Source organism: Vulpes lagopus, chromosome 18, assembly GCF_018345385.1.
Source record: "Vulpes lagopus strain Blue_001 chromosome 18, ASM1834538v1, whole genome shotgun sequence".
Lineage (NCBI taxonomy): Eukaryota > Metazoa > Chordata > Mammalia > Carnivora > Canidae > Vulpes > Vulpes lagopus.
The window spans coordinates 1,487,914-1,502,155 of NC_054841.1; the positions used below are offsets into that span (position 1 = coordinate 1,487,914).

General features: G+C 55.4%; 1 protein-coding gene across 1 annotated transcript; it reads right to left on the minus strand.

Moving 5' to 3' along the window:
- Window positions 1-305: 305 nt before the first annotated feature.
- On the minus strand, window positions 306-14,144 carry MTG2 (mitochondrial ribosome associated GTPase 2). The gene is made up of 7 exons (XM_041733152.1): window positions 13,914-14,144; window positions 6,133-6,291; window positions 4,460-4,607; window positions 3,747-3,862; window positions 2,832-3,050; window positions 2,445-2,583; window positions 306-1,747 (listed from the first exon to the last, which is right to left on the minus strand). Exons 2-7 carry the CDS (start codon window positions 6,283-6,285, stop codon window positions 1,371-1,373), a joined length of 1,152 nt encoding a protein of 383 aa, XP_041589086.1. The 5' UTR covers window positions 6,286-6,291; window positions 13,914-14,144; the 3' UTR covers window positions 306-1,370.
- Between the last annotated feature and the right edge of the window lie 98 nt (window positions 14,145-14,242).

The following is a 14,242-nucleotide window of genomic DNA, read 5'->3' on the forward strand; positions in this document are numbered from 1 at the left end:
AGGGTCGTGCGCCACGCGCTACAGCGCCTGCTGTCAGCCCGACATGCGGGTCCCAGATGGCTGGCGTGGTGGCGCGAGCGAGTGGAGTCCCCGCCCGCGGGGCGGTGTCAACAGGTGGGGGCCGAGCCAGTAGGTGAAGTCACGGCTGAACAGCCTGTGGTCAGGGCAGTGCCTGGGGACACGTCTGCAGCCCGGCGGGGCGGGGAGGGCAGGTGGCACGGGGGCTCAGCCGCTCAGCGACTTTCTGCCAACCTCGTGCCTTTTAAAGGTATTTTCAAACTAAAAGAAACAACACGTACACAGCCTCGGACACCATTCCTTTCTTCATTCCAGCAATATTTCCCAGAACCTCTTCTGGGTCAGGTCCTGAGGCCACCGGGGCACAGCCGAGCGCAGGGCAGACGCAGGGAGACACCCAGTGTCGTCCGTGCGCGCAGCGGTGCGGGGCGGCGGGAGATGAAAGGCCAGGATAATTAACCGGCTCTCCGAAATCCTTTGTGGCGGCCCCGGAGAGAGCAAAGAGATTGCAAAACCCATCTCTGGTTTCCAGAACACGAGGACCTCGGAAATTATAAGGCATTAAAATAAAGCTTCAGGCAAAGGGCTCTTGTTGTAGTTGCAGATTTGACGGTAGATCAAAACAGAATTGCTCCTGAAAGCTCAGGCGCAAGCTCCTCGTCGCAGGCAGGCCCGGCAGGCCCGGCCCCCGGCGCCCCCCGCGGCCAGGCCCCCGGGACTAAGCGCCAAGGGGCCCAGAATCCCTTCCCCAGCTCGCCCCAGGTCCCCAGCCACCTCGTCCCTTAAGGGCCCCCAGGGATGTGCCCGAAGCCTCAGACTTCATGTGCGGGAAACACAAGTCTGCGCCCTCAGTTAATAACCGCACGCGGCCCGGGTCGGATATTGGGTGCATTCAGTCGTGAAGCCAGCGGCTCCCGAGGACAGCAGAGTCTGGGGACAGGAGGGGGAGTCGCCCCTGCTTTTCTCGCTCCCTGTCCCCGCACACTCACGACCCTCTGGAGGGCTGGCCGACCTCCAGAACAGTGGCCAGCACTGGAGGTTCTGGTGTCAGGGAGCCTGCGCCTCCCCTCGGGGTCCCAGGTGCCGACTCCTATTCAGCTCACCCAGGTCGGGCCCGCTCAGCCTCAATGTAGTGGCTGCGGGGCCCTCGCCCATCGGGGGGCTGACTGAGGGTGGGAGGCACCAGGGAGCAGGCTGTCGGGGGTGCGTCGTCCGAGGTCCTGGGACGTTTGCTGGCGGGTGAGCCCCAGGGACGGTGGGAGGCAAAGCAGTGATGCTGCCGATCCTTTAAGGCTACTTTCTGCTCAGAGCCCGTGACACTGGGTCGGTCGCCCTGGGTGGCAGCCTGGCTGCTACCACCTGAGCTCGGCGGCCACGTGCTGGCTGTGGAGCTCCTGCAGGCGCAGCAGCAGCTCCTCCAGGTTCTCCCCGGTGGCCGCCGACAGGGCGATGACGGTGCTTGGTCCCAGGCGGGCCCGCAGCTGGGGCAGAGCAGCTCTGGCCTGAGGGAGGTCGATCTTATTCGCCACGACCACATGGGGTCGCTCGGACAGGCCCGCTTCATACTTCTCCAGCTCGAACTTCAGGTCCTCCACCTGGGTCCACGGCTCTGGCTCCGAAAGATCCACGATGAACAAGAGGAAGCGGCAGCGCTCGATGTGCCTGAGGAAGGTGCTTCCCAGGCCCCTGTTCTGGTGCGCGCCCCGGATGATGCCCGGGATGTCGGCCACTGCAGGGGAGACAGGGCGCCGGGGCTGGGAGGGCAGGCCGGCTCCCTCCGGGGGCCCCGGGCGCCGAGCGCCTGGACGGGGACTCGTTCCGCACCGCGCCTCAGTGACGCCCCGGGCACCTCCGCGGAGGCTCTGAAGGATATGGGGACAGGCTTGCTGGTGGGCCGGCCCGATAAGGAACATTTAACACAGGCTGGCCTCTGGCTTTTAAAAATGATTCAGAAAAGGGGAACAAGGCTTCCTGTAAACTTAAGAATTGGATTACTGATGGAAATTATTACAGAGTACTCTGCAAACATAAAGTGCTATACGAATAACATCAGCAGCAGGCTTACTATTTTTAATGGGTACATTATCTTCTGGGAAAAAGTTTTCTTCTCTCAAAATGGTACAGGGAAGCTTTTCAAGTCACATGTCGTCTCCACGACTGATGCTGGGAGAGGGAGAAAACCAGAGGAGGCAGGACTTCCTCAGGTTTGAAGCCGACACATCGGTTCCTGAACCCAGCCAACAGAGGCCTGGGGACCGGGTGGGAAGCGACTCTAGAACCTAATTTTGACAGAGAACTACAACTGTTTAAATTGGGAAAGACAACGCTACATTTTGGGTGGGAAGCTCTGAAGTTACATAATCCCTGTTCTGAAGCACTCGAAACCATCTCAGGCCAACCTCCCGAGGGAATCACGCCATTTCTACCTGCTATTTGTTGGTGGCCCTCACAGTGAACAATCCCGACGTGGGGCTTTAAGGTGGTGAACGGGTAGGAAGCCACGGTGGGTCTCGCGTTCGAAATGGCCCGGAGAAGCGAGGACTTCCCTGCATTGGGAAACCCAACCTGGAGGAAACGTTAACACGTCGCGTCACCTCGGGGCTCTGTGCCTGGCCGAGGCTGGGACGCGGGGACACGGGAGTCCGGGCTCCAGCATGTGCACAGGGGCCTCCCTGGAGGAGACCCAAGCTGCTGTTCCCGTCCAGCCTGAGACATACTCCAGCACCAGGGACGGATTTTTCTATAGCTCGGCTGTAGAAATGCCACCTCCTCCCTGCCCCTTCCACCTCCTCCCGCCTCCAGGTGACACCCACCATCCCAGCGTGGGCCACCATCTTGAGTTCCAGGAAGAGAACACGTTCCTGCCCGGGCTGTCCGGGGGTGCACGTCACGGGTGCGCGGTTGTCATTGGCCAGGAAAAAGCGGTTCCCCTTTCCTCCTGCCCCGCCCAGAGCAGCGATGTACTCATCGCCCGGGCACGACAGGTCGGCCACGACTTTGTTTCCCTCCTTCACTAATGTGCCCACAGGGACCTGGAAATAATAGAGTGCTTAGAAGAACAGACACGTGGAGCAGACCGGGCCCAGCACTCATATCCCCGCTCGGGGGTAGGGTGGGGTGGGGTGGGGGGCATCACGAGGCTCCCTGTTCACAGGGCTATGAAGCATCAGGAGAAAGGTCCTGGCCTTCGAAGGGACTCTATGGGGCTGTGACACTCCCTGCAAACTGCCACCATGGCTTTTTCAAATCGTGTTTCTAAAACAGGGTGGACGGGAGCTCAGTGGTTGAGCAACTGCCTTCAGCTCAGGTTGTGATCCTGGGATCCCGGATCGAGTCCTGCATCGGGCTCCCTGCATGGAGCCTGCTTATCCCTCTACCTGTGTCTCTGCCTCTCTCTGTGTCTCTAATGAATAAATAAAATCTCAAAAATAAATAAATAAAACAGGGTGGATGGAAGCATCTGGAAAGCACTCGGATAACCTGGAAGAAGTCTCTGCTCTCAGAGGAAATGGCCCAGGAGGGTTGGACAGAGGGGCAGGAGGCCCCTGGGGTCCCACTTTTTAAATACAATAATTTTGTAAGTTTTGAACAGGTCACACAGGCAGGTGGGATAAAATGAGTACAGACTCAGGGCCTGGGGGGTTTGCTTCACAGAGGGGGGCTGCGCGGTCAAGGTTGGGGGGTGCCTGGGAAGCACGCAGGGGTGGGCTCTGCAGCCCTGGGCTCACCGGGACGTAGAGGAGAGTGCCGCTCCGTCCAGAGCAGTTCTTCCTGCCGCCAGCCTCTCCATGGGAACCCTGGTACCTCGACAGCACTGAGGACAGCGACTTGACTTGCTGGTCAGCTAGAGTTAGAGCAAGGACCTTCACCTTCCTTGGGCTAAAAGCAGAAGCATCTGCACACACTTTAAGGACGTCATGGATGCACAGGGAAACCCGGCGTGGGGTTATAGCACAAGTGACCCAACTGGCAACGTGATTTTTTTAAGAAAGCTAAATTCTCATTTTCTTTAAGAAAATACAATTTCTGAAAAAGCCCACATCACCCATAATGCCTATCATCAATTTAACAACAGCTCCACTTGCTCTTGCTGTGAATGCTGCCTACATGTGCGGGTTCGGCGGCACTTGTGCCCCAAGTGTTCGATGTGCCCAGTGGCCTTCTGGCGCTCGGGCCCGTCAGTCCTTTGCACACCTGACTGTAAGGCTATTGCCCCTGAGCACATGTGAGCTTCGTGTTCCTCAAATTAAAAAAAAAACCTCACCCTTGAAGTTGGCTTAGGGGCATTATTTAAAAGGGAATATCCAAATTAATAAAAATGATGTCTGTACATCGATTCTTGGATTCAAATTCCCACAAGCAAGAGAAGCTGGAAGTCCCTGCCCCAAAGACCAGCAGACCCAGCACTCTGTGCCCTCCATCAGCCCCTAGAGCCACGTGCCTCTCAGGACCACGTGGCCACCGCTGCCTCCGTCACCACCGTCGGGGCCTCCGAACTCCTTCCGGGGCTCACTGTGGAAGCAGCTCACCCCATCGCCGCCACGGCCCCCTCGGACAAGCACTCGGCGATGGTCCACAAAATGTTTTTTCTGCAGAGAGCACAGCGAGCCCGGTCATTACTCATGCACCAGTCCTCTCAGGGACCAAGCAGCCACACAAAATGTACCTTTTGTATCTACGACAGGTTTTAAAACAAGAAGTCGATGGTATTAAATTGCTCATCTCGCCTACGATGCAAATGTAAGAAAGAGTTCCCACAAGGCACTACTATTTGTAGGCAAAGGCCAGGCAGCAAGTGGGTGTAAAGGGTGGTCAGTATGGAATACCCACTTGGGTAAGAAAGGCAACATTTCCAACCTAAAGAAAACAAGAGTTGTTCTGGAAATATTCCTTGAAAAATGCATCTTTCCATCTTTTTTTCAAATAGGAAGACCTTGCTGAAATACCAGGTCTTCATCACAGGAAAGATGAAATAACGAATGCGAGTCCTGGGTGGGCTACCAGGCCAGGAGTGTTTTCGGCAGCCTGACCAAAGCAGCAGACACAACTGGTCTGGGAGGAAGTTTTTCTCTGGGCCTCTCAGGGAGACGCAATCTCGCTACAGAATGAGGACTAATAAGGTTGACGTTTAATAAACATTAGCTTATCTTAGAAGATCAGCTCCCCGAGGCACCAGGGTACAGGGGCCGGGGTGTCACCACCAGCCTGCTGCATGCGAGTGCACGCACAGCCTCTCCGCTGGGACCCAGCACGTCTGCATTTCTATCTGTCACTCCATAAGCAGATCTTGTTTTTTTTTTTTTTTTTTTTTTAAATACACAGTATTTTAGGATTCTCTGGCACCACCACATGGAAACACCATGAATTACTATTTCAAAAACTCAATGTCCAATTTTGCTATAAGTCAACATCATCAACATCGATCTGATGGGGAAAAAAGCACAGCTGATGAGCATTCTAGGGGAGGTAAAACTTGGATTGGATTTTTACCTTCTGGGGGAGACCACACCCTGTGGAATGCTGAGGCGTGGGGCTGGGCAAACGCTGCCACCTGAGGTGTCCATAGGAGATACTGTTTGTCCCAAGGATGCTTATCCTGACACCCTCCCTCCCATTTGGGGGAAATGAAGTGGATCATAAACACTTATTTTCTTGACTTTAATCAAAGATCATTCATGTTTTCAATTCAAGGTTTTGGTAAACAGAATGAAAACCCAGTAAGGCTTAAAGAACTATGAAACTAAAGGTCTAGCCCCTCCCCTCCACCCGGATGTTTTAAATTAAGAAGTAGTCATATATACTTAAGAGTGTAGCACCCACGTCAGACACGCGGGCGAGTGATGAAGAAGCGCCCACACACCCAGCCCAGCTAAAGGGAAGGAACAAGGCTGGTGCTTCTGGAGCCCCGGGCACCCTCCCTGATCTTTGCAGTTTTTACGAGAGCTCAGGGCCCAGAGCACACAGGCCTTCACCCCAGCCCATCACTTTCACAGAGCTACACGTGTCCTTTCTAGAACACAAAGAATGAATGAACTAGATACTGAGAACTCAACACAGTGTCTGCACCTTCGGAGGAGGAACCGGGGCAGCGCCCTTCAAGGTCAGAAACCTCACCAGTTTTTTCTCGGAGAGCAGTTTCTTCCCAGGGGGCTCCTGGTGCTTGGCGCAGTCTGCACAGCTGGCCGAGAGCAGCCCGACCTGAGTCCAGCGCCCCACGCTCCCAAGCAAGGGCCGCGGTCCTACTGAAAGAAGCCTCGAAGGCACCATGGCTCCCTAACAAAAAATCAAATAGGCAAAATCAGACACCTGGTTTAAACCTGCAAACGTAAGCCCCAAAACAGGGTCCACGCACAGCGCTGTCTCCAGGTCTGGCTTTGAAACCACGCGCTCGGACCGATGACCGGGACTTCTGTCACTCACCACTTTCTGCTCTGAGCCAGGAAGGCTCACTTGCCCGCATCGAGCTGCGTCACTTAGAGCAAGATTTGTGTGTACAGAGAATTGGAACCATTAAATCTCCAACACTGGACGTCCTCCTCTGCAGGTTTTCAAATATCTGATCAGTAAAAACATTAACAGAATCTAAGGATCAAATAACTTCTTAAAAATAAAACACTCAAGTACACAAATGTTAGTGAATTTGTGCCATTTAAAACTAGTCCAACTGGAACACGGTGAGAATGCAGAGTACGGAGGGTGGTGGGTACGTCCCCTTGCCCCTTGTTGGAGGTCGAGCCGGGGGCACCCTTCCCCGTGCAGCTCTACTCTGCACGTCCATCAAAGGGACTGGGCTGGGAGGACGGGTGACTTAACCCCCATCAACAGGCTGCCCACGTTGTGATCGGTGAACGTGGGTCACTTCTCCCTAACTAGCAGCTGCTCACACGGTTACCTGTTCATTCAATAGCCCGTAACAGCTACACATCCTGCAGATGCCAGGTGCCAAGGTAAACGTGAGGCGGTGCGGGACCTGGCCCTCCAGGGGGTGACAGCCCCCCTCTCCCTTTGCCGTGAGTGCCTGATACCACCCACTCTCCTATGTCCCTGCTGTGTGGACGCACGTGTGCCACATAAAAGGAAATGAGGTATGGGGGATCCCTGGGGGGCTCAGCAGTCGAGCCTCTCTGCCTTCAGCCCAGCTCCAGGTGTGATCCTGGAGTCCCAGGATTGAGTCCTGCTTCGGGCTCCCTGCAGGGAGCCTGCTCCTCCTCTGTGTCTCTGCCTTTCTCTGTCTCTCATGAATAAATAAAATCTTAAAAAAAAAAAAAAAAAAAGAGGCTTTCCTCCCATCTCTAGGTGTGAAATGCACATTATTAACATTTAAAAAATAATTATGAAGCCACCATGCGTGTAAGACAGTGGGAGAGAAAGCAGAATTTGCTTTTTCCTTAGAAGCCTCTCACATGTGTCTCCCGCTCCACATCCTGGGCTCTGCCTGGAAGGGAAATGTCCTTTGTGGGACGTCTTCTCTCGGCAAGTTCTGCATCTCACTTGGAAACAGTCAGTTACGGAAAAGCCAGAGTCCAGGGTGAAGGACTCTTTCCTTCTACAATCACCCGCAGGGAAGCTGCCAACCTGACCCCCCCACAGGTGACCCCTCTGGAGCTGGGCAACCTTTGCAAGCAGGCCCCCCGTCACCCTCACAGCCCTCCTGCATGGCTCTCCGGCCTCCTTAGCCCTGGCTCTTGTGCCCGGGACACCTGCAAGGCCACAGGCCAGGCGTCTTGCAGCACGTCTGTCTGACATCCTCTCTCCTTGGGACAAAAATGTCACACAAGCCCCACAGATGGCTGGGTTTCCTTCCTGACATGCTCCGAGCTCCAGCCCTCGGGGGTCCCAACCCACTTCCCCATAAGCTTCCTGTTCATTCACTGTCGTGGGCTCATGCTTTCCTATTTTTACTGAGTCCCACTCTGTTATTTATTTTTGATGTTCAAATGGTTTCCAGTTTGGTCACTGGCAGCCCATCAATCTTAGGAGGACTTCCCCACTTCATGACACAAAATGTTCCGGGCTCACTTCATACTGTCCCCAGGCAACCCTGAGATCAGCCTTTACTCAAGAAGCCTTGGTAGCTTTGGGAGAATGGGATGCAGAAGCCCCTCTGCACGCTGGTCATGCCCCGGGCTCCTGGGGCGTCGCTGCTGGCAGGCTCAGGAGGCACCCGAGGGCAGGCAGAGGTGCACCGCCCAACATTCACCCCCCATCACTGCTCCGCCCATCCACCCACAGCTAGATAGCAGCATCTGCTGAAAACCATGAGTTCACACCTATGTACCCAATTCCACACCACAGGACTCACGTTAATTTTCTATCTTGACAACCCCGTTCTGACTGCTAGAACTCTGGCTCCCAACATCTTTGACATGTTTATTGGCTCAATCCCCACAACAGCCAAACCTTCCCCGACAGTGTTCTCCCCCTACCACACCCATGCTGGGTGCCCCTCTTGGGGGGATACTCCCGTTATCTTTCTGTAAACATGTTGTTTTTAAGATCTGCTTTCATTTGGGAATTAATTTATTTTTGAGAGAGAGAGAGTGTGTATGTGTGCAGGGGCAGGAGCAGAGGGAGAGAATCCCAAGCAGGCTCCATGCCCAGCATGGAGCCTGACACAGGACTTGACCTCAAGACCCAGAGACAAGGACCTGAGATGAAACCAGGTGTCAGACGCTTGCCCGACTGAGCCACCCAGGTGCTCCTACTTACAAAAAAGGTGAAAGGTACTCCCATATACCTCTTAGCCAGTTTCCCCTAATATGAGCATCTTACAGGACCTGGGTACTTTTGTCGAAACTAAAAAAACCAACTTTGGTACCTGATCATTCATTAAACTCCAGTGGGCGTTTGGATTTCACCAGTTTCCACACTAACGTCTTCTCTTCCAGAGCCAGATCCCAGATCCCACACTGCATGAGGCTGTCCTGCAACGCCGTCTTTAGTCCTGGCCGTCAGAAGCCCTCTGCCCAACATTACACCCCAGTGAGAATACCCTTCAGGACGGGAGGCCAAACAAACTCAGCTCAGATGATAAAAAAGCAGACTTTACTACCAATCTATCTGCTCTATGAGAAATGCTTGAGAAAGGTCTCAGGGAAGGAAAATGGTGCCAGAGGGAACCCACATCTTCAGCAATGGATGGCAGCAACAGAAACGTCAAACATACACCACCACCTGTTTTCTTACAAGAATTTGTTTTTTAAAAGATTTGAGAGACAGGGAGAGTGCGTGCACATACCTGTGTAGCAGGAGGGGCAGAGGGAGAGAGAGAGAGAGAGAGAATCTCCAGCAGACTCCCTGCTCAGAGAGGAGTTTGATGTGAGGCCCAATCCCATGACCCTGAGATCACAACCTGAGCTGAAATCAAGGGTCGGATGTGTAACTAACTGAGCCACTTGGGCACCCCAAGAATTTTTTTTTAATTTTAATTTTTATTATTTATGATAGTCACGGAGAGAGAGAGAGGCAGAGACACAGGCAGAGGGAGAAGCAGGCTCCATGCACCGGGAGCCCGACGTGGGATTCGATCCTGGGTCTCCAGGATCGCGCCCTGAGCCAAAGGCAGGCGCTAAACCACTGCACCACCCAGGGATCCCCCCAAGAATTTTTAAATATGGAAAATGTAGCAAGAAAGACTGATTTACCATATTGGCCAGTGGGTCAATGGAGGCAGAGGTCCTACACCTGGAAACCTAAGATCAGGAGGAGATTGAGGGGACCCTGTGAGAGTGGCCTGCATCTCCATGCGGTGGTGTGGTCTCAGCGCTCAGCAGCCAAGGACAGGCCGGGCATGTGCTCTGTAAGTTCTAGAGCTATCGCTGACACGCGATACTGAGACAGCCAGAGAGCCAATGATCAGAGGACGGAGGATGCTCAGAAACCACTCCAACAATTCAGAAGGACAGGGGAACAGAACAGAAAACAAACAGCACAGAAGTGGACTCTAGCCTAACCGGGTGAGGGAAGACATCTGATACAACAGCAGCTCATGAGGACCGAGCAGCTGCAGATGCGCTTCAAAATACATGAAGCAAAATCTGACAGAATTAAAGGGAGAAACAGGGCAGCCCGGGGGGCTCAGCGGTTTAGCAACGCTTTCAGCCCAGGGCATGATCCTGGAGACCCGGATGGAGTTCCGCATTGGGCTCCCTGTGTGAAGCCTGCTTCTCCCTCTGCCTGTGTCTCTGCCTCTCTCTCTCTCTCTGTGCCTCTCATGAATAGATAAGATCTTTTTTTTTTTTTTTAAAAAAAGGGAGAAACAGATCATTTCACAAGGACAGCAGGAGGGGACTTTAGTACCGCTCTCTTGGGAATTGAGGAAAAAAGTAGTTGAAAACTGAACAACCAAACCACCTAAAGCAGCAAAGATGCAGAAAGTCTGAACCATCTTACTCACAGTATCGATGTGACATTCACAAACAGTCCACCCAGCAAGTGTAGGACACACATCACTGCCAGGTGCGAGGACGGAGATCACAGAGCATGTCCTCGAACTACGGCAGGACTGCAGTCGTAAGGATCAAGACCCTTAGGAAACCCCAACTACCTGGAAATTAAACAATACGGTTCTAAAATAATCTAGTGCGTAAAAGACATCAAGAAAGAAACCAGAGAACATCCTGGACAGCACAATAAGGAGAGCACCATGTGCCAGTCTCCGGGACCCTCAGGGCTGCGGGCGCATATCGGCAAAGAAGGAAGACCTAACTCAGGGAGCTGAGATCAGGACACTAGAAAGCAAAGAGCAAAGTGAGCAGAAGGAGGGAAATAATAAAGAGCAGAAAGAAACAGGCCCAAACACTAACAACACGGAAAAGTCTCACTGAAAAGATACACGGCGCTGATGCCCGAGTCGGGCTGACCAAGGCAGCAGTGAGCACAAATCACCGACGTCAGAACAAGCTGCACAGATGTGAAAAGCGTAAGAGGACGCCGTAACTTTTTGCCAACAAATTCAACAACCTACGTGGAATGGACAGATTTCTTGAAAAACAAAACTTACCCAAAAAAAAAAAAAAACACAAGAAGAAATAGAAAACCTCAATAGCTGTGTATCTACCAGAAAAGTGAGACTTCTTAGAACATTCCCTAAAACAAGACTCTGGACTCACACTATTTCCCCCGTAGGTTCTGAAGAGCATTTAAGGAAAAAATAGCAGTAATCTTACAGAAACTTATTCAGAAAATGGAAGTAAGGTCACTACCCAACTCCCTGGATAAGGCCTGAGAACCCACACCGAAACCTGATATCGCCGCCCAAGAAAATCAGTCCAACATCCCTCGTGCTGCATCCACAGATGCAGAGTCCTTCACAACACAGCGCCCGGGCGAGCCCGCATCACGCTAGGGCCAAGCAGAAGACTCCTGGACCGCAGGTGTTCTCAGGTGCGACCCACTGCCTGCTGGCAACCGCACACGGCTGACGGGAGCCAACAGCCACTCACGATCAGGGAAATGACATGCTGCAGCAGTGAAGAGCAGGCAGGGACATCTCCACACTGACCCGGGGCATCTACACAAGGCCGACGCTGCCGTCACACGGCCCGGACACAGGGCTGTTACCCCCAGATGGAGAAAGAACTGCCATGCTCCCCACTTCTATGCAACCCTGTCTTGCACACACTGCAGTATTTTTTTAAAGTGGGGGTAGGCAGGTGATATGATTATTTCCACAAAAATCCCAGGAAAATCTATAAAGTGATGATTAAAATTATTATTTTTTAAAATTTTTATTTATTTATGATAGTCACAGAGACAGAGAGAGAGGCGCAGAGACACAGGCAGAGGGAGAAGCAGGCTCCATGCACCGGGAGCCCAACGTGGGATTCGATCCCGGGTCTCCAGGATCGCGCCCTGGGCCAAAGGCAGGCGCCAAACCGCTGCACCACCCAGGGATCCCGATGATTAAAATTATTAAATGGATTAACCAAGGTTGCAAGTCACAAGGTTAAGACACAAAAACCTCTTAAGTTCTCATATACTCACAGCAAACAACTAGAAAGTGAAATTAAGAAAGCGATCTCATGGGGATCCCTGGGTGGCTCAGCAGTTTAGTGCCTGCTTTTGGCCCAGGGCGTGATCCTGGGGTCCTGGGATCGAGTCCCACGTCGGGCTCCCTGCGTGGAGCCTGCTTCTCCCTCTGCCTGTGTCTCTGCCTCTCTCTGTCTACCATGAATAAATAAATAAAATGTTTAAAAAAAAAAAAAAGTGATCTCACTTGCAGTAAGGAGCAGCACATACAAAAGCTACCTAGAAATAAGTTGAACAGTAAACACTCAAGACCTCTACCTCGTTACCTGCAGAATAGCGGTCTGAGTATTTCCAGGGATCACCTGGTCTGGTCCTCCTAACAACCGTGTAAAGGAAGTAGTTTTATTTCTCCCGTTCTGCAGATGAAGAGGTGAAGGGACACACACCCGCCCCCCGCCCCGCTGCGGTCTGAGCTGTCAGGCGGGAGGCGGCAGGAGTAGAGAATGAGACAAGAGCAGAGTATGAAACAGGTGAAGGGAGACGACCACTCTGCCATCGCGGCCACCAGCACACTCAGGGCCAAGCCTGCTGCGCCCAGCGGCGTGGACACCAGGCACAGGGCGCCGGTGGCGAGACCCGGAGCCTCGCACAGGTCATCCTCCGCAGAGCTGGTCAGAGACCTGAGGTCTGGGAGTGCTGCTTCTTCCTGCCCTTCCAACCGTGCGTGGAAAAGCGGGCTGAACACCCTCGGGGCTGACTGGGCTCTCCCTTGCACAGCAAACACGTCCGACTTTGATTCACACCGCTGTTTGGTCTGTGTTTTATTTTTTTTTTTAAAGATTTTATTTATTTATTTATTCATGAAAGACGCAGACAGAGAGAGAGAGAGGCAGAGGCACAGGCAGAGGGAGAAGCAGGCTCCACGCAGGGAGCCCGATGCGGGACTCGATCCCGGGACCCCAGGATCACACCCTGGGCCGAAGGCAGGCGCCGAACCGCTGCGCCCCCGGGGTCCCCGGGCTGTGTTCCCTGAATGCCATATCCCTGCACTGTCCCCCGAGGCGGCCACTGGCCCGCGTGGCTCCTGAGCCTACATTAAGTAAGGACGTGACGATGCCAATACCGCGGCCCACAGTGACAGCAGCCGCCGCACAAGGTGCCCCCGGGCAGCGCTGGTCTACACCGCGGGAACTCAGGAAAGTGAGCTCAAGTCCCTCCTGGGAGCGTCCGCGTCCTGGGCCCGCGCAGCAGGTGCAGGCGGGAGGGCGGCCGGCGGGCCGGGCGGGGCGGGGCGCAGGGCTGGGCCCAGGGGACGTCGCCACGGCAGCGGCAGCGGGGCCTGCAGAGGCGCCGGGGGGGCCCCGGTGGCCCGGCGGCTGGAGCACCCGCTCCCCAGGTCAGGGTCGTGAGTTCAGGCCGCGGGGCGGGCTCCACGCAGGTGCGCAGCCGACTTAGGAACAAGCGGCGCTAACAGGGCAAAACGGAGGACGCCGAGCTCCGTCCTGCGGGTCCGCGGGGCGGGGCCCCCACACCGGCCGCGACGGGCTTCCGCGGAGCCCCCGCCCCCCCCCGCGCGTCCCCCCCGCACGTCCCCCCGCACGCGGCGCGGCGGGCAGCTCCGCGGGGAAGCGGGGCGCCAGCGTGGGGGCCTCGGGGCGGGGCCTCGGGGCGGGGCGCGCCGCCCTGACCGCGGCGGAGGCAGGACCCCGCGCCCCGGCGCCCCCGCGCCCGCCCCCCCGAGCCAGCCCGCCTCGCCCGCGCGCCGCCCCGACACGCTCCTCCGAACGTGGACACGGCGGCGCCCGCGGCCCGCGCTCCCCGCCGCTGCCCCGGCGCCCCCGCGCTCCCACGGCCGCGGCCCCGGCTCCCCCGCGCCCCGACCGCGCCCCGACCGCCGCCGTCAGACCTCCCGCAGCCGCACTCACCGCTTCGGAAGGACACGTCACGTCCGGCGCCTGGTCCCGGGCCGCGAGAGCACTTCCGGGGCAGCCCCCTCCCCTCCCGGCACGGCCGCGCCTGCGCAGGGCCTTCCCAGGAGCGCGCGTGAGCGGAAGACGCGGCCAAGCCCCGCCCACGCCTCTCTGGCCGGAGGGGGGTGAACCGGCTGCCGCCGCGAGGGAGCCGGTCAGACACCCGCCTCCGCCGTCAGACAGACACTCCCCTCCCCCGTCAGACGCTGGCTGTCTCCGTGTGACAGACACCTGCCTCCCCCGTCGGACAGACACCTGACACCCCCGTCAGACAGACACTCCCC